Genomic DNA, 21369 nt, shown 5'->3' with positions numbered 1-21369 from the left:
TTCTAATTATTTTCTGTGATAGCTTTGATTCTTTTATTTAAGTTGCTCAAAATCTAGAATTATGATTTCTGCATTAGAAGGGCATTAATGTTATCTGGTTTAACCTTTTCATCTAATTCATCTTATTTCTTGGTTTTATTACTCTATATGCATTTGTATTTATATTGTTTTTCCCTGGGGACATCAGAGTTGTTTTTATATTCTTGTTAGGTTGAGGAATATCTATTATAACGTCCTCATAACTATTTGATTTAATATTTTAACACTGGGGATAATTTTTCTCTGCATGGTCTTAAAAATATCTTTCTCTGGTTAAGTGGAGCATCAGTGACATGTAGTGGTTGTCTAGGTTATTTGCTACACATTATTACAGAAGATATACATAGGTTGGTCATGTTTTATTTTGTTAATATAACAGTAAATTGAACCACATACTAATTTTTCACATTGAGATAAGTGTAGGTTATTTTTATACTCACTAAGGCCATACAAGACTGCAGTAGACAAATTTCCACCCAAAGAAATACTACTTATTTAAATTTGAAAAATAAAAACATACTCTAGGCAAATGTTAGTAGCTACTCAGTATGTTTTCTAAGACTTTAAGAGTTTCTAGATGAAAATGCTATATACTTTTCTTGCTAAATATGTTTTTATTTACCCCAAAGTCCAGGAAATAGGAATTTCCTCATTGGAAGCCCTGCTATAGTTACAGGTGAAGATTGTGGAAACATGGATGAGAGAAGACACTCAGACTTCATTACTGAAAAACAGTCAGGACAACATATTTGGGAAGAAAATAGAAAAGAGGATTCACGTTTTCTTGAAGATGTGAATCAGCCAACCCCAAGCCTTCTACCAGAGAATTTTGACTATTTTATTAATGAAAATGTGATCAATTTATTAAGCATAGATCAACAGAGGACAGCGAAACCATTTGACAAGTGTGGTTATGACAGAATGGGAGATATTTGTGCAGTCACCAGTTCTGATAAAATCCATCCCTCTGATAGATGCATTAGAAGTATTTTTCCAGATCCGGAGTTGAATTTTAATAGTTCTAACTTTAATAAAACAAGTTATCCAGAAAAGTGTCAGCCAAAGAAGTACTATCAGAAAGAATACAACAATAATGAAGGAAATACTCCTAGTACATCTTTTGAGAAGGATTGTTACCCAGCCAGCTCTGAAAAGAAAGGTTGGTGTTATATGTGGAAAGTGTAATAGTGTATTGGATTTTTCTGCTTTCAGTTTGTGTGTGTGCATGTGTATACATACATGTGTGTATTTGTGTGTGTGTGTAATTGGAGGAATATGAAATAAAAAATAGAATGACATTCTATTATATGATGTTGTGGACCAGGCAGTGGGTCATACTAACAAGCTTCAAATGAAAAAACAGAAATAGTCTATGCTTAAGTTTTAGTTCAATGCATACTTTTATTTTTAAAGGAAAATTTGAAAGGGACTACCAAGAGAAGAAGTCACAGATAGAAATCCAGAAATATCCAGTGAACAATAGGTAAGTTTTTAGGTGAAGGTGGGAAATGCATATTGAAGGTTGAACGGATGCTAAGTGGGGCAGGGATATTGCTGAGTCTGGGCAGGCTGCCCTCAGAGAAGGCCTACCAATTGTCAGAATCTTGGTTATATCACCGTACTTGAGGGTATGGTGCTCATATTTGCCAGTGCAAAAGTATCTTTTAATCTGAATTTTGATGTTAATTAGATTTGAGGAGACTGACTTATGTGTTCAAGAAACTTCTCTATCTCCAGAATATCATTTTATTAATTTACAGTAAGAAATAGAAGGATTACATGTATAGGAATGCTTACTGGCATGATAAGCCTATTTTCTAACTTTTGGTAGCTCTCCATGGGAAGGGTGCTTGGTTATTATGGAATCAGAACAAGGAAGTAATAGAATTTAAATGTTAATGGCATAAGAAAGCATATCAATAGTCTATGACACTGCAGTTATAGGTAATTAAAACTTGTAGTTTCAGAATAGTCCTAACTTTCGTGGTAATAATTGTAATTTAGTCCAATGTTGCTAATGGAAAATAATGAACTAGAATAGATTTTTATTTTGGAAGTATTTTCTTCCGGCTAGGATTGGCACAAGAAATTAATTAAAACTTAGATTTACAACTTATTTAATAAAATCAACAAATTAGATTCTTTGTCAAATCTCCAAATATCCAGAAACTTATGAATGGAAAACAGCATGTAAGGCTTTGAATTTTAAAATGTACTTTATGAAAATGATTTATGTCTTGGTTCCTAAACCTGGCCTCAGACCCACATCACGTGAGGGGGTGATATTAAATACAAAACAGCAAGTTTGATCTACACATAATAAATAGACTCCTTAGGATGGAGCTTATAAATATTTTTTTTAAAGTTTCCCTTATAATTCTGATCCACAGCCAACTTTGGGAACCATAGTTTAGGACAATAATTTTCCAAGAGAATAAAGCAACTTCAGTACTGTCTTTTTCATGACTCTTAGGAGTAATAGCCCTTTGGAGGAATTGCGTTCTAAGACATTATGGGACTTTGGACTTGGTGAGGTAACGTACATCTTACATTATCTTTCGAATGAATCCACTCATATTACTGTGTTATATTTAAGTATTTGCCATTTACTTTGATTTAAGATTAGCTTTTATCAAAAACTTCTTTTGTAGGCTCTTTTTCCTGTATTTTCTTACTCTGAGGAAATTATAGCTTAGATCTGGAAATAAAATCAATACCTTTTCAGAAACTGTAATGTGCTTTATTTGAGACAGACCAATTTAGGTACACTTAAAATTCTTTTAGTAAATCCTATAAAATTTATTACAAGATGGAAATGCTACAGGGGGACATGGTTATACATTTAGGAATACTGAAACATCTATAAACATTTGTTATGTGAGTTTTAAGCCTTGCTCATAAGAAGGGTGTGTGATTGTGGCAACTGTTCCGGCCATTGTGCTAGGAACTTTATGTACTTTATTCTACAAGAGCCTGATCCTGTGAAGTGTTCACAGCATAAGAGACTCAAGTTCAAAGAGATTAAATAACTTGTTCAGGGTCACACACTCGAGCCAGGATTCAAGCTCTTACCGGACTTTAAATTTTTAACTAACTGTTTTTGTTTTTTATCTTCAGTAAATATGCATTAAGTAGATTATGAATTCACTTTAATAGATAGTTATTGAGTGTCTCTTATTCTAGACATTGGGAATATAGTGGTGAAAAAATTTTTCTCATGAAGCTTATGCACTAGAGTCTGTGAGGTACAGAGAGGAACAGACGGGAAACCTATCTTTTTTTTTTTTTTTTTTTTTTAAATCCTCACCTGAGGATATTTCCCATTGCTTTTAGATAGAGTGGAAGGGAGGGAGGGAAAGGGGGGGAAGAGAGGGAGGAGGGGAGGAGGAGGAAGAGAAAGAAAGAGAGAGAAACATTGATTGGTTGCCTTCCGTATGCACCCTGATTGACTGGGAACAACCTGCAACCCAGGTACATGCCCTTGATTGGGAATCAACCCATGACCCTTTGGTGCACGGGCCGACACTCTAACCACTGAGACACACCGGCCAGGGCTGGCACCTGTCTTTAAGAAATTATAATATAGTAGCTAGACAGAAACAGAAAACTAATGCATTTGGATAAAGCGCTCCAATTGGAGTTTGTACAAAAGGGATTGGGAGCCTAGTAAAAGACACTTCTAGATTTCATGGGTAGTCGGAGGAAGATGTGATAGAGGAGAAAACTTTTGATTTGGGTATTAATTAATAAGCTTACCAAATGGACAAAATGCTTTCATCCTATGAAGAAGGAGCAACATAGATACTAACTAAAATGTGAGAGGGTATAGCTTGTTTTAGAAACTGCAACTGACTTGTTTTAATTTAGTTATTGTTGTTACTTCCGTAGTACAAATTACAAGGTGTTGGGGGGCAAGAAATAATTTTGGACAATATAAAGGGCCAGGTTATAAAAGGCCTTGTATAACATGTAATAGTTTAATTTCCTATGACTAAACAGAAAGAAAGACTGAAAAAATTTTAGCAGAGAAGTATGAAGACCTCAGTCTATTGAAAAGTGTCTGGCAACAGTGAGGAGAGATTTTCTGTCTGGATGATCTAGCCATTGATGAAAGTGGAGTATTAAAGCCTCCTATTATTGTATTGCTGTCTGTTTCTCCCTTTAGGTCTTCTGGTATTTGCTTTATATTTTTAGGTTCTCCTATGTTGGGTGCATAAATATTTACAAATGCATATCCTCTTGCTGGATTCATACCTTTTTCATTATATAATGTTCTTCTTTGTCTCTTATTACAGTCTTTGCCTTAAAAACTATTTTGTCTTATATACATATAGGTATCTCAGCTTTCTTTTGGCTTCTGTATGTATAGAATATCTTTTTCCATCCCTTCACTTTTAGGCCATCTGTGTCCTTATGTCTGAAGTAAGTCTCTTGTAGGCAGCATCTAGATGAATCTTGTTTTTGTTTCTTTTTAATTCAGCCATTCTGTATCTTTGGGAGAATTGAGATCATTTACATTTAAAATAATTATTGATAGGTATGACTTATTGCCATTTTGTTTATTGCTTTCTGGTTATTTTTATCATGCCTTTGTTACTTTTATTTGCTCTCTTTTTTGTTTGATGATTTTCTTTTAGCGGTATGCTTTATATTTCTTTATCTTTTGTATATCTACTATTGAGTTTTGCTTTGTGTTTACCATGAGGCTTATATAAAACAACATCTTTATAGCAGTCTATTTTAAGTTGGTAAAAACAAGTCACATGCATTCTAAAGCGCTACATTTTTACTCCCCTCACATTTTATATTTTGATGTCACAACTTATATCTTTTAATCTTATGTATCTATTAATAAATTAGCATATTTTTACTACTTTTGTCTTTTAACCTTCATACTAGCTTTATAAATGATTAACCCACCACCTTTACAGTTTAGGTTATTTTGAATTTTACAATAAATTTACCTTTACCAGTGAAATTTATACTTTTACATATTTTCCTGTTACTAAAATGTGCCCTTTTCTTTTGGCTTAAGGAGGTTTCTTTAGCATTTCTTGTAAGGCCGGTCTAGTGGTGATGAACTCCTTTAACTTTTGCTTCTATAGAAAACTCTTTATCTCGCTTTCTGTTCTGATGGACAACTTTGCTGGGTAGAATATTCTTGTTTGGCACTTGTTTCTTTTAGCATTTTGAATATATTATGTCATTACCTTCTGGCCTGGAAAGTCTCTGGTGAAAAATCTGCTTATAGTCCTATGAAGATTTCCTTGTACATACCAACTTGCTTTCCTCTTGCTGCTTTTAAGATTTTCTCCTTGTCTTTAATTATAATGTGTCTTGGTGAGGGCCTCTTTGGGTACATCTTATTTGTAACTCTATAAGCCTCCTGGACCTGGATGTCTGTTTCCTTCCCTAGGTTAGGGAAGTTTTCAGCCATAATTTCTTTATATAAGTTTTCTGGCCCTTTGTCTCCTCCTACTCCTTTTGGGACCCCTATAATGTAAATGTTAGTCCACTTGATATTAGTCCATAAGTTCTGTACACTACCTTTACTTTTTTCTTTCTTTTTGTTCTTGCTCCTCTGACTGCATAAATTTCAGTGGCATTTCTTTAAGTCTTTTTATCCTTTCTTCAGCTTCACCTAGTCTTCTATTGAACCCTTCTGTTTTATGTTTCAGTTCATTTATTGTATTCTTGAGCTCTGTGATTTCTGTTTGGTATTCTCTTATGTTTTCTATCTCTTGATTGTAATTCTCACTAAGTTTGTGTGTTGGTCTCCTGATCTGGGTGAGCATCTTTATTTTGAACTCTTATCAGGTAAATTACTTTATCTTATTAAGGTTTTTCTCCAAAGCTTTATGTTGTTCTTTTGTTTGGAACATGTTCTTAATGTTTCTTCATTTTCCTTTACTTTCTTAGTTAGTTTCTATGCATTCGGTAAAACAGCCAACTCTCCTAATCTTGAAGGATTGGCCGTGTGTAGGAAATAAACTTTAAATTTCAACCTTTCCCTGCCTCTTGGTTTTCTCTCGAACCTTTGTGTTGGTCCAGGCAGCCTACTTTATTTTTAGTGGCTTTTAGTAGTTGAGGATGTGCCAAAATCTGCCAGTGTCTCAGTATTGAGGATCCTAGGCAGAACCTACATTCAATCTGATGGGAAACCATACTCTCAGGAATATAGATGCGTATTGTTTTTAAGTATGCAAATATGCTTTGAGATGAGCAGTTCTGTCTGCTTCCTCTGCATTGACTCCTGGTGTGACTACCAGTTAAGAACTATTTCTTTGTTTGCTACCATCCCCTTGAACCTGTGAACACAAGCTCTGCTGGCCACCAGAGCCAGGCTATCAAGAAATGTGTCTTCTGGCCAACAGCCGCAAAAACTGGATGCCAGCTATGTGCACAAGTTCCTTTTCTGGAGACACTGGTGATTTGGGGAGAGGCAGAGGGAGAGCATGAAGAAGGCATCTGCTGGCCTTTCCAGTCCCTGGAGAGGATTGCAATTGACTCCTAGATGAATGTTTAATTAGAAGCCTATCTCTCAGGCTACAGGTATGAAGATACACTAATAAGCCTCTTCCACAGAACAACTGGGGGTCTGTTTCAGTCTCTGTGCTGAGCCTTGAGGGGTAGCTATTAAGAACTCTTCTTCTGTTTGTTACAGTTCTGTGGGACCCATGAATGTAAGCCCCATTGGCTACCAGAGCCAAGTGATCAAGGAGTGTTCCCTGGTCAGCAGCCACAAAAACCGGGGCACCAGACATACACACAAGCTCCTTTTTGGGAAATACTGGCAACCTTGAGCTAGGTAGGGGCAGAGTGCAAAAATAGCTCCCAGACTCCCAAGATGTTTAGAGAGGATTACAGTTGGCCCTTAGATATAAGATTAATTAGAAACCTACCTGTTAGACTATAGCTGTGAAGATAAGCTAATAGACTCTTTCATAGAAAAACTGGGTATGTCAGTGAGCTGCCTCTGTGTTAGGCTTTGGGATATAGCTAGGGTGAGCCTGGTTGAGCCCTTTAAGAATTGTTTCTCAGTTTGCTATAGCTTGTGGGTCTTGTGGACACAAACCCTGTTGGCTTTCAAAGCTTGATGTTTTGGGGGCTCTTCTCTCAGGTGCAGGTCTTAAAAATTCAAGTACCAGATGTGAGGTCCAAACTGCTCCTCAGGTCGAAGCTTGGAGTTGTGGGTTCCCTTCCAGTTGTGGATTGCTATGCCCCGGGGGGGGGGGGTATGGTGAAATTGTGTCAGATTCTCCTACCCATTTTGATGTGGGTTTTTTATCATTTGCTTGATGTGTAGGAAGTGTCTCACAGCTAGATTTTGGGTTTCTTTCAGAGGAAATTGTTCCATATATAGCTCTAGATTCGGTGTGTTCGTGGGAGGAGGTGAGTTCACGATCCTCCTACATCAACATCTTGAACTGGAACATACTTTAATTTTAAAGTAGGAGAGGAAAAAGTTTAAATATGACTGTTTACATGGTAATTTCTTCACTGGAGAAATGAAGAGACATAGAAGAACTTCAGATTCAAAGGAGTGGGGATGTCACACTAGGAAACCTGATCAAGGTGGGAAAAAATAACAGTTCTACATAAATGGTAAACATAACATGTAAGGAATGAAACCTTGTCCTGGCTGGTGTGGCTTAGCAGTTAGAGCATCCACCTGTGCACCAAAGGGTCTCAGGTTCGATTACTGGTCAAGGGCATGTACTTGGGTTGCGGGTTTGCTCCCCAGCCCTGGTTGGGGTGTGTGCAGGAGGCAACCCCTGATGTGTCTCTCTCACATCAATATTTTTCTTTCTCTCTCCCTTCTCCCTCCCCCCCTCTCTAAAAATCATTGGATCCTTGAGTGAGGATTTAAAAAAAAAGAAATGAGACCTGCTTAGCAATTAATATATTAAATATGAAGGGGTGATTTTTCTTATCAAGATTTAAAGAATAATACATTGAGAAGAAAAAATAATCTATATATTTTTTTAAAAACACGTAAAACATAATATAGGTTAAAATAAAAGATAGCAAAAGGTACACATAAAGAAAGTATATAGTATTGGAACAAGGACTGTATAAATGCCTATTCAGAAAAGATACGATACAGAGTTACTGATCATACCAGTTATGAAATCCTGCTGGACAGGCAGTGTGAAGGCGTGCTGGCCTAGAGGATAGAGGCATTCCTTGAGCAATTCAGTTTCTTCTCTTTAGGATGCTGTTCCTTGTCTGTTATCCTCTACCATCAGATCTGAAGTGGGTACAGGAGTGTGTGCCAGCTTTTGGAGTCTGTCTAGCTTTCTCAGCTTGTGTGTTCTTGCTGCAAGTTTGAGGCTTGAATTTTTTTTTTAAAGTTTAACATATAAGACCGAGAATGGTTGAATAGTGGGGTTAGAGAAAAGACTCTGCTGCATAAAGTTATTTAGGGCCTCAAGTTGGTCAGGACTCTATCTTTAACTGGTGGTTTCCACATTTGTAGTGTATGCTGGTATCAGATAGCAGGAGGGAAGAGGAAATGTAGGATTGTAGAGGATATTTTTATGGGCCAAACTGGCAGTGGTGTCCACCACTTCTGCCTATGACCAGCACTTAAATTACATGCCCAAACCAACTCCAAGGGACAGTAGGAAACATAGTCTAGTTGTATACCTGAGAGGAAAGGGAAACTGCTTTGGTTGCAGCCAGACAGTTTCTCCTTCATCCCACTTATCTGCCTATCTAAAACTCTTATCTCACCAACAAAGGATGTATATTATCTGTAAGTCCATGGTACATATACGAACATAATTCATATAGAAGCCATAAAGCCTAAGAGGTTTATCTAAGGAGTGATTCATAGCCACATTCTCTAATAAAATTTCACCGAATTAGAAATCACCATCAACAACAAATGATGCTTAACCATTCTTACCTTCTTTGAAATTAAGGAATACTCTGGGTTAAAAAAAAAAAAGAATGAAAATAAGTTACAAATTATATAGAAATTGAAATTATATAGAAAACCAATAGTGTGTTCTGCAGAAAATTTATACCTCTAAAAGCTTTTATTTAAAAATTCTGAAAATAAATGAACTGTTATCCAATTTAAGAAATTGAAAAGGAAATAAAAGAGTAAATCTCCAAATTGCTTAATATCTTTGTCTTTTTAAAAAAATGTGTTTTTATTGATTTTTAGAGAGAGGAAAGGAGAGGGATAGAGAGATAGAAACATCCATGAGAAAGAAACATTATCGATTGGCTGCCTCCTGCATTCCCCCCCCCCCCCCATTGAGGATCAAGCCTGCAGCCTGGGTGTGTACCCTGACCAGGAATCGAACTGGTGACCTTTTGGTTCCTGGGTCCACCCTCAACTGCTGGGCCACACTGGCCATGCAGCTGTCTTTTTTCAACTGTGTTTACTATGACTACCTGAAGCCTTTCCTGTTTGTCAGTAATTAACTTTTTTCTTTTTAGAAAAATATATTTATTACATTTTTTAGAGAGAGAGAGAGAGAGGAAGAGAGAAGGAAAGACAGAAATATAGATGAGAGAGAAACATCGATCGGTTGCTTCCTTCCTGCCCCTACTGGGAATTGAGCCCACAACCCGGTAATGTGCCCTGACTGCGAATTGAACCAGCAACCACCTGGTGCGTGGGACAACACTCAACCAACTGATCCACACTGGCTGGGCTCTCAGATATTAATTTCTTAGCAAGTGTTTATTCTGGTTTTTTTAAAAAAATATATCTTTATTAATTTCAGAGAGAGGAAGGGAGAGGGGGAGAGAGAGAGAAACATCAATGATGAGAGTCATTGATTGACTGCCTCCTGCACGCCCCCTTCTGGAGATCAAGCTTGCAACCCAGGCATATGCCCTGACCAGGAATTGAACCATGGTCTCCTGGATCCTAGGTCAAATGCTCAACCTCTGAGCCACGCCTGGCCGGGCACAAGTGTTTATTGTTTTGCTTGTGTTTCTAAAGCAATATTAATTTCATTGATTGTTCATCACAGGCTAATATTTCTAGTTTTTAAAACAATCATCTTTGTTCAATTAAAATAATATGAAGGAAGAGTACTGTATAAATGAGTTGGTGGGATGAAAAGGGAGATATGAGTAGATACTGTGTATACTCGGGAGTTAAAATTTTGGTTTTTCTTTTAGAATCTGGTGGAAGAAGGAGGAACGCATTCTATAAAAAGTGTGCCAACATCTACAAAGAAAATGTGTCAGTGTAACAGTAAGTGAACTTTATTTTTTTTAAAAAAACCTTACATTTAAATGGAAATCAGTTAATTTTAATTTTAATTTTCTAGATTTTTGCCAGCAAGTACATTTCATAGTTAACTTAGGACTAGTAATACAACTGACTCTTTAACATTACTTTTATTTTATGGTGAAATATGTTACACATGATCCGTACATATAATGTATATGTACAGTTTAACAAATAATAAAACAGATACCTTTGTACTCACTTTGTAGTTTTAAGAAATAATGCATAACAAATACTTCTGAAGAACTTCTCAATTGCATTACCTATCCTGCCCCCTAGAGGTAACTATTATCCTGAATTTTTTTTTTCTGGTATCACACATAGACTTTTCCATTACTTCGTCTTGAACTTTCTACAAATTGAGGCAAACTCTATTTTTCTGCAACTTGTTTTTGTTGTTGTTCATCCAGTAATATATTTTGAAGTTCATCTACTTTGAAACTTGTGACTTTAGTAATTTTAATGTTCATTTACTGCTATACAGCCTTCTATTATATGAATATACCATAATTTATTTTTGCAGCTTCTGGCAATGATTATTTAGGTTGTTTTGAATATTTTGCTATGATAAACAATGCTACTTGGGCAATTCTTGGTATTTTTCCTGGCACACATGTATAAAAATTCCTCTAGAATATAATTCTAGGAGAACTGGCTAGTTCATGTGATATGCACATCTTCATCTTTTCTAGGTAATGCAAAATTGTTTTCCAGAGTGGTTGTGCAAGTTTAAACTTCCTCTAGCAAGAGATTGGAGTCCTAGCTGCTACATATTCTCACACTGGGTTAGCTTTTTATCATTGTTGGCATTCTATCTCATTCTAATTTTAATTTATATTTCCCCGATTATTAGTTAGGTTGATGGGGCACCCACGTGTCATCTGTGAAATGCCTTTCATGTCTGCTGCCCATGTTTCTTTTAGGAATTTTGTCTCTCTTTATTAGATGTCTTTCTATACTAGATCTGTGTCTTTGTATCCTATATAGTGTCTGTACCAATTTACAATCCTGCCAACAGTGCACAAGGGTGCCCTTTTCTACACATTTACTCCATCATTTATCTCTTCTCTTTTTGATGATGGCCGTCCTAAAAGGCATGGGTGTTATCTTGTTGCAGTTTTAATTTGCATTTCCCTAACGGTACTATGTTGAGCATCTTTTTCATGTACCTGTTGACCTTTCATATATTTTTTTGGAGAAATGTCTATTCAGGCTCTTCACTCATTTTAATTGGGTTATTATTATTATTTTTTGCTATTGAGTTTTAAGAGTTCTTTATATATTTTGGACGTTAACCCCATATCAGATACTTGGCTTCCAAATTTTCCCCCCCATTCCATAGGTGGTTTTCTCAATTTGTTAATGGTTTCTTTTACTGTGCAGAGCTTTTTAATTTAATGTAGTCCCACTTGTTTGTTTTTAATTTTGTTGCTAGTGCTTTAGGTGTCATATTAAAAAAATAATTACCAAGACCCATGTCAAGGAGCTTTATTCCTATGTCGTCTTCTAGGAGTTTTATGGCTTCATCTTTAAATCTTCCATCATTTTGAATTAATTTATGTGAGTAGTGTAAGATACAGGTCCAGTTTCATTCTTTTACATGTGAATATCTAGTGTGAATTATCCCAGCACAATTTATTGAAAACAGTTGTGTGTGTTTTTTCCCCTCCAGTGAGTATTCTTGGCTCCCTTGTCAAATATTATTTGAATGTATATTTGTGGGTTTATTTCTGGGCTCTTGATTCTGTTTCATTGGTCTGTTTATCTGTTTTTAATGCCAGTATTATATTATTTTGATGATGATAGCTTTAGTATACATATATATATAACTTGAAATTCAGAAGTGTAATAATGCCTCCTGCTTTGTTCTTCTTTCTCAGGATTTCTTTGGTTATTTAGGGTCTTTTGTGTTTCAGTATAAATTTAAGAATGTTTTTTTTCGGCCTCTGTAAAAAAATACCATTGGAATCTTGATAGGGATTGCATAGAATCGGTGGCTTTGGCAGTACAAACATTTAAACAATATTAATTATTTTAGTCCATGAATGCGGGATACCTTTCTATTTAATTGTGTCTTCTTCAGTTTATTTCATTAATGTCTTGTAGTTTTCAGAGTAGAAATCTTTTACCTCCTTAGTTAAATTTATTCATAAGTATTTTATTGTTTTTGATGCTATTGTAAATGGGATTTATTTCTTTATTTTTTCCCCCAGAAAATTTGTTGTTAGTGTCTAGAAAAGCTACTGATTTTTTCATGTAACTTTTACCAAATTCATGAATTAGATCTAACAGTTTTTTGGATGACTCTTAAAACTTTTCTGTATATAAAATTATGTCATCTGCAAATAGAGACAGTTTTACTTCTTCCTTCCCAATTCTGATACCTTTTATTTTTCTCACCTGATGCTCTACCTAGGACATCTAGTACTGTGTTGAATAAAAGAGATTAGAGTGGGAACCCTTGTCCTGTTTCTGATCTCAAGAGGAAAAAGCTTTCAACCTATCACCATTAAGTATGATATTAGGTATGGACGTGTCACATATGGCCTTTATTATGTTATGTTTCTTCTGTGCCTAATTTGTTAAGAGTTTTTGTCATGAATGGATGTTGAATATTGTAAAATGCCTTTTCTGTGTCTATTGAGATGATAGTATGATTCTTTTACTTTATTCTATTAGTGTGATGAATCACATTTATTGGTTTACATTTGTTGAACCATTCTTGCATCCCAGGGATAAATCCCACCTGGTCATGGTGTATAGTTCTTCTACTGTTCTGCTGAATTTGGATTGCTAGTGTTTTCTTGAGAACTTTCTCATCTATATCCATCAGGGATATTGGCCTATAGTTTTCTAGTATTGTTCTTTTTTGTTTTGGTATCAGAATAATGGTGGCCTTGTACAATGAGTTTGTAAGTATTCCCTCTTCTTCAATTTTTTGGAAGAGTTTGAGAAGGATTGGTACTAATTGTTTTATAAAAGTTTGATAAAATTCACTAATGAAGCCATTTTGGTTCTGGGTTTTTCTTTGTTGGGAAATTTTTGATTACTGATTCAATGTCCTTACTAGTAATTGCTCTAGTCAGATTTTCTATTTCTTCCTGATTCAGTCTTGGTAAGCTGTATGTTTTTAAGAATTTTTCCATTTCTTCTAGGTTGTTCAGTTTGTTGGTACATACTTGTTTATAGTAGACCCTTAGTATCCTTAGAATTTCTGTGGTCTCAGTTGTAATGCCTTTTTTTGGAGAGTGTGTATGTATGTGTGTGTGTTGAATCTTTCTCAGATTTTGGTACTAATGTTATACCAGATTCACAAAAATTTTTAAAGTCACATACATGTAAAAATTGAGGCTATTTGAAAGCTTTCTTGAAATTTGAATCTTTTGCCTCTTTTCCATCCCAATTTCACTTTATTGCTTTATTTCAGATCTTCATTACTTCATACCTAGATTATTGAGTTAATCTTTTAACTGACCTGCTTTCATCCAGGCTCAGCCTTCTTTAATCCATCTTATATTAGATTCCTTGGTAGATTATCTAAAATGCAAATTTCTTTAACATTAAAGTATATCTTTACACCTTTTCCTGTTCTATTCTATAGGCTATTTTTCATCTTGTCTCTCTGGAAAATTTTTGTTCATCTTTCAAAACCAGCTCTTTATAGTCGTGTTTTCTCTATAACTCTTCCCTAAATCTCTCTTTCCTTAGAGCTCATCACACTTGGCTTTCTTTTACTTTTGTACCTTCTGTGACTTTTATTGTTGCACATAATTTTGGGACTATTTTTTTTTTAAATGTATGCCTGTCTTCGCTGTAAGATTCTGAACACTTTGAGCATTATGAACATGTATTTTTACTATTATAGTGCCTTACATGAAGTATTGAATTGCATTTACATTTTGATTTGCATATTCTTTTTTTTTACATTGTTAAGGCTTCATTCAACAGACACTGTCTTCCTCACTAATGACTGAGTTTACTGTACCTATGATTGAATGAACCTTATTATGGGGGAATGCCCTTAGATTATATTGTTAGTGAAATTCTACCATTCACTTTTCTGTATTTTGCTTTTCACTCTCAGGGAGGACCTGCTCCATGGGGGTATCTATTTCCTTCTAGAATGATGAACTAAGGGTATCAGAGTTGAGCTAATTTCTCTCTGTCAGCTGACTTATGGTTAGTTTTTGTTATAGAGAACATCAGTTATGACCCAAGGCATGAATAGATAGTAACTCGTTTATTGCATGTAGGGGGCATGTGATTTGATATGAGTTGTTGCTCCACATTTTGTTACCTTTTGATTTTATTATTTATTTATTTCTTTATACCTCACCCGAGGACATGCTTAGAGAGAAGGAGGGAGAGATAGGTACATGATGTGAGAGAGAAACATTGATTGGTTGCCTTCTGTATGTTCCCCAGCCAGGGACCGAACCCACAACCCTTATATGTGCCCTGACTGGGAATTGAACTGTTAACCTTTCGGTGCACAGGATGATGCTCAGGCAACCGAGCCACTGGCCAGGCACCTTTTGCTTTTCTTGATAGCAAACCCATTTTCACAAACAAGCGACTGTTGATCTAGTATTTATGCATTATCAGGCCCATTTTAAAATTTTACTTACAATCATGATAGAGCACATTAACCAGAAAATGAAAGAATATCATACTGGCTGCTTGGAATCATTTTTTATTTTGCATACAGTTTAAACAATGAAGCTTCATTTACTAGATTAGCAAATACCTGGTGACTTGGTACTTAATAAACTTGACTTCTTCCTCCATTCTGCAGGTTGAAAATTTATTCATAAAAATGGTTCATGTATTGGAAAAGAAATCAATCTGATTTTCTCTGTTTCATTCCTTTCCTTATGTATGTGCTCTTATTTGTAGATGTAACTCTTTTAAGTGTAGAATAAACCCATAATACCCTATCAGAAGCATGAGTACCCAAAATGTTTAGTTTTGGCACACTTGAAAATGCTCTATCGTGCGTAAGCTAAACTTACTATTACCAGCAGATATCTTCTGCTTATATGTATATATTTTCTAGAGCATTAATAAATACCACTCTTCATAAATTAAACCTTTATTTTCAGATCTTGATTCTTCACAGAGTAGTCAGTCTTCCAGTTACTCTCCAAGGCCAACAGATAGTTGTTTCAGTTCTAGTCCAGAGATGGTAAGTTATGCTTCCACCACCCTTTTTTTATTAATTTATGCTATAGTAATTTTGAGTTATTTGTATTTCTCATTTTACATTATAGAAAAAATAGTTGTGCCAATAAATTGTGGAAATAAATGTAAACAAAAATGTGAAGATATTAAAAATGTAAGAAGAATATGAAGGAATATATAAAATTAAAATGTAAATGAGCATCATTTAGTCACATTTATAACAATGATGACTGTGTTCATTATTTACAAAAGCCATTCTTATCAAGATTGTGTGTGTGTGTGTCTGTGTATACAATGAAGTTGTGTTTCTTTTAAAAGGTTTTTAAAAGAACTCACAGTAATTGAAAACCTAAAATAACCAAGAATAAATATAAAGTCTCAAAGCCTATATGAAGCATAGTATAAAATGTTATTGTAGACTGTAATCTGATGTTATTTTCTGAGTGGGAATGCTGCATATCTCTTAAGTCAGATGGTTAAATGGAATTCTACTCCATTAATACCTCCATCTTTCTTTCATCTGCCTTTGTCTCTAGCTCGCTATCCAAACTGCTCTTGCTAAAGGAAGGACATCAATAACCTCTATGTCACTGGACACTTTTCAGTTTTTATTTTATGAGAATTCCTAGTAATATTGATAGAAATTATTATTATTTTCTCATTTTGAAACATTCGCTTCTTTTTGCTTTTATGATACCACACTATCACAGTTTCCTTCATACCTCTCTGAGTGGTACTTTATGCTGTTGCCCACTTCTCTTCCACCCCTGCCCCTGTTTAAATGTTGCAATGTTTAGGGTTTGCTGCAGGACCCTTTTCTTCTCTTAACCTACACTCCAAACTCTGGATGATGTTATATACTCCAGTGATTTTATTATCTGTTCAGCGATAGTTCCTCAAATTTTGACTTTAACCCAGTTCCTAATTTAGATGTCCAGTTTCCTATTGCATATGTCTTTTTGGATATTTTTACAAAAATCTACTTAGTTTTGTACTTTAAACTGAATGCCCCCGATCTTTCTGGTAGCTCTCATGTTAGTAGATACCTTTTCTCTCCATTCAGTTGCTCACAGTGGAAACCTAGTAGTTAACTTTGTCATTTCTTTCTGTCTCATCCGCTTTCCTGAACTACATTTATTCCATCACTTTATCCACATCAATTCTACCTCTAAAATAAAATGCATATTTATCTACTTCTCTTAACTTCTGGTATTGGTATCCTAGTTTAGGTACCATCATCATATTCTTGAACTATTGTGGTTGTTTCTTAAGAGATTCTCTACTTCCACTCCTGCCCCACTTTTTCTCCACAGTTAGCAATCATCATGATCTTTTTTTTCCCTCTTTATAGATATGTTTTTATTGATTTCAGAGAAAAGAAGGGAGAGGGAGAGAGAGAGAGAGGAACATCACTGACGAGAGTGTCATTGATCGGCTGCCTCCTGCACACCCCCTACTGGGGATTGACCTGCAACCCAGGCATGTGCCCTGACTGGGAATCAAACCTCAATCTCCTGGTTTATAGGTCAACTCTCAACCACTGAGCCACGCTGGCCAGGCTATCATAATCTTTTGAAAAATTAAATTCAAGTCATGTTATTTTTATTTATTCAGTGGGTTTCTATTTTACTTTGGAATCTAAAATACAGCGTCTGTGGGCCATATTATTCTGGCCTTGGTAACATCTCCAACTTCTCTCCTTCTCTCACCGCATTCCATACGTACTGACATTTCACTTTCCTTAGCTTATGAATCTCTTTTCTGCTTCAGGGCATGTATATATCCTATTTCTTCTACCTTACTCTTGTTCATCCTGTAGGTCTTAAACATGTCTCTTCTTCTAAAAGTCCCTCCTTGGCTCCTCAGTCTGAATTAGACCCCTCATTTATGCTCTCAAAATGCTTCATGCTTGCTTTTCATAATGTATTTCTCAGTTTGTAATTATACATGTGTGTGTGATTATTTGGTTAATGTCTCTTATACCCACGAAAATGCGTGTGTAGGAGGGCAGCAATCATGTCTTCTTCACTCACATTGCAGATGCTAAATCAATATTCATTTCTTGAATAAATAAATTTATTGAGCTTGTTTTCTCTAATTTGTGACGAGCCAGTCTCAAGGCTACTTTTTGGGCTTACTTTTTCTATTTCAGTGCCAATAAGCTGAGGCATATACCTCATTTTAGGTTTTTTTTTATGTTAACTTTGCTTTTTCCCCCAGCTTGAATAATCAGTGCTTTTATACAAAATTTTCATAAAAAAAAAAATAGTAATTAAAAGATAAATTTTTCATGAGGTTGAAAAATTCAAGCTAGTAAATTGAAATCTAGACCTATTAAAAGTTCTTAAAATTTAACTGTTTATATAACAGTTACAATATTTATTGCTACTTAACTTTTAGCTATTTGATTTCTTATTAGTTGATAATTCTCCTTAAGTCATATCTTTTATGGGACTAGGCTCATAAAAGGTATAGTATAGATATTTTTTTACTTGCTAGTCAGTGAGTGAATAATAGAAGTTTTATATGTTATCTGTTTCAAAGTTATTACTTCTACCCCACTCTTTTTAAGTGGTTGAAGAGTATGTTGTATACTATTTCCTCTGTGTGAAAGGATAGGGGGAAGATGTAGTCTGTGATAATGGGTACTGATCAGAGACAAAATTCCCTTCTCTTCTTTAACTCTTTTGTATTTTTACTACAAGGATTATTATTATTGTTATTTTAAAAATTCATAACCACCTTGATTTTTAAAAACCAAATATCCAGCTTGATTTGCAGTTTCCCAAAGTCTCTTCTGTGTTTTGAAATTTTCTATAATATGAATTGGTGCTTTGAAGTGATTGAGTGATTTTTTTTAAAATATAATCATCACTTACAGTAAAATTACTAAATTTTTTTAGCCATCTGATGATGAAGATCAAACATTGCAGCAAATTGAAGATTCAAGTAGGAGATCCATCCAAACTGAAGAAACAACTAATAACTTTTATTTAGAAAGGATGGCAGAATTTCCACATGATAGAATTGTTAAAAACAATGGCAAACTTCATAAACAAAATGAGAGGTTTCATCAGGCCTCAATGAAAAATAACACAGGTCAGTTTGCACAGTCTCAGTGTAATTCAGCACAGGTATTACAAAACCAAACCAGTAGTAACTGCATTCTACAGTTTGCAAGATGTGATGCATGGGCACAAACTGAGAGTGAACCTGTGATGAAAGAAAAGTTAGATGCTGCCATACAGTGTGATATAATTTCAGAATGTAAATGTAGAAGTGATGGGACTTTTCTTTGTAGTGTTGATATTAAGGCAGATACCACTGGAGGGCAGGAAATCCTTAACAACTGAAATTCTAAAATCTCTGCCTGAGATTTCGCATTTCACTTTATGTTCAGAATTTCATTAACATAATAGGGAATGAGAAAGTGTAGCTGAACACAGTGAAAATATTCAGAGGGTATATTTATGGTTTGTTTTAAAACATTTTAATATAAGTTTACATAGATACTTCTTTAGTAGCTTTACTATATCTTCAAGTTTTTAGAAAATACTGTATGTAAATTTACTGTTTATCATTTTTATGGTGATTCATTATATTATATGCTATTTATTGATTAAAAATATGTGTCATTGCTTCCTTCCTCTTGCACTTATTTTAAAACTTATTGCAGTCTCATATTTAGCAAAAATGTTCTCTTCCAAGATTTTCAGACAGAAAATGATACCAATAATATCAAATATATTTTATAACCTCATAAGAATTTTTTTAGCTACTATCTTAAATATTAGAAGCTCATTAAGAAATTCTGGCAATAATTTTTAGATAAAATATATTTTCTATTATGTTTGGGTAACATTTTTGTGAGTGCTTGTATTCTAAGGAAAATGTTACTCTCTTCAAGATTAAAAAATGTTTCAGTGCTTTTTATAGAACAACTTGAGTATTGGAAAAATGATTTATGTTCACTAATTTTAATATTGCTAAGGTTTTTTCATAAGTATTACATGAGATTTCTCATTTATAAAATATAGGCTTTGCTTCCAACATAATATTTATTTTTTGTGTCAAGATTTTAAACTGTACTCTAAAATTGTTATTTGTATGGATATATTACAAAATGGCCAGCAGGGGGCATCCTGATATCTAACTGAACCAAAAATAAAATTGTTAGGCATTTCTGTCTGTGCCTTGAATGAAAAGGATGATTAGATGTTGCATTTTTATATGGCTATATATAACTCTTAGTAGTTTGTGTTGCAGAAGTTATCCAAAGCATAATGATTTAGAAACACCGACAGCAATCTTTAGGTTTTTAGCTAGTTTAAGGAAGTTATTTTTCCTGCCTGAGAGAGAACACAATGAACTCAAGTAATTTTCTTAAAGTGTAGTAATCATCTCATGAAAGGAGAATACTGATGTAATACGGAATCTGATATACACATTTATAGTTTTTCAAAAGACCAGATTTTCATCCTGATATTAAATAAAAGGTATTCCATCATGGATTGATTATCCTGAGCATTATTTTGCAAAACATGAAATACAACAATTAAATACCAGTTATGGAAAAAGAAGGCGCTATGCTAGTGATTAGAATAAGATTGAGCTGTGAATTTTGAGTTGGCTTCAAATAATAAGTAGACTTATTTTTTTCCCAAAAATACTAACCTAAGTCTAGCAGTATTAAAAGCACATTTATTTCAGAAGTCCACACACAGTTATATTATTATTAATACTATAAATTGGAAGGTAAACTCAGTAAGGTGAAGAAGAATATCAGGACTTCTTAGTGCATTGGCCATACACAATGAGAGCAGGGTAAGTAAGTAAGGTGTGGTTGTAGTAAAGAATTTAAACTTGCCCAGAAAGAGGTTGGCCTTTGTCCTTGGCTTTTGGGAGGTAATCTCTAAGCCCTTGGAATGTCATGCCTGATAGAAATGTCTTTGTTTGCCTGGGGATGTTGGGTCAGGCCAGATATTAACAGTGTGATTTAGGATGGAACTTTGAGACAAGTGGTATCATCTCAGCTTCCTAAGGGGCTAGAAACTGAGATCAGCCATCTGGGCAGTCAACCATGCACTTGTGATGGAACCCCAGTAAAGACTCTGGACAACAAGGCTTAGGTGAGCTCCCTGGTTGGCAATATTCTCTGTGTGTTGTCATACATTGATACCAGGAAAATAACACTGTCCATGACTTCACAGGAGGGGACAACTGGAAGCTCTGGATTTATTATTTTCCTAGATTCTGTTCTGTATGTTTTTTTAACCTAGGCTAATTTTAGTCTGTATCCTTTCCCTGTAATAAACTGTAGCTGAGAGTGTAATGGCTTTCAGTGAGTTCTGAGTCTTTCCAGCAGTTACCAAATCTGAGGCTGCTCTTGGAACCACTGAAGTAAGGGTTATTTTATGGAGTATTTCCTAACTTTACAGTTGCTAACTCTTTAGGTGCTTTAAGAGATAAATATATTTATAGGAAAGCAAGTATAGAATTACAAAATAAAAAAGACATCTCATGTAATAGAATAGATTATAACATAGTTCTCAAGTAAAATACCGGTTTAGGTTTTCTCTTGGTGAAACCATGTAATGAAAAAAAATTAATGGAAACATAGCTTTCTTTCCATATTTGCAATTTAAAGTTTATAAAACAAAGTAAATCCTAGCTAAGGTTTATCCAAATGAAACCAAATGGAAAACTTGGTAATCATTCTGCACATATTTGTAATGTAAACTGCCAATCACAGTGACTTCAAAGAAGATACTGTATATTCAGTAGTGGCTAATGTATAGGATGTTGATTTGGGGTTGGTGTTTAACAGATTTCTGAAACAGTGCATTATTTTGGTCAGCATCAAGTACTCTAGGAAATTGCCATCTTAAGTA

The 21369-nt window shown here is 34.7% G+C and overlaps 1 protein-coding gene across 1 annotated transcript in view; it reads left to right on the top strand.

Moving 5' to 3' along the window:
- Positions 1-18831, top strand: part of REDIC1 (regulator of DNA class I crossover intermediates 1) — a gene marked incomplete at its 3' end in the record, with an annotated part of 36271 nt that extends 17440 nt beyond the window's left edge. Inside the window, exons 7-12 of the mRNA XM_081127794.1 lie at positions 669-1198; positions 1453-1522; positions 2513-2573; positions 10186-10261; positions 15394-15482; positions 18382-18831. Coding sequence (XP_080983920.1) covers positions 669-1198; positions 1453-1522; positions 2513-2573; positions 10186-10261; positions 15394-15482; positions 18382-18831 — 1276 coding nt within the window. The remainder of the gene's footprint in view (positions 1-668; positions 1199-1452; positions 1523-2512; positions 2574-10185; positions 10262-15393; positions 15483-18381) is intronic.
- Between the last annotated feature and the right edge of the window lie 2538 nt (positions 18832-21369).

Source organism: Miniopterus schreibersii (assembly GCF_964146895.1).
Source record: "Miniopterus schreibersii genome assembly, chromosome: 2".
NCBI lineage: Eukaryota > Metazoa > Chordata > Mammalia > Chiroptera > Miniopteridae > Miniopterus > Miniopterus schreibersii.
This window is presented reverse-complemented; position numbering and strand designations above follow the sequence as displayed.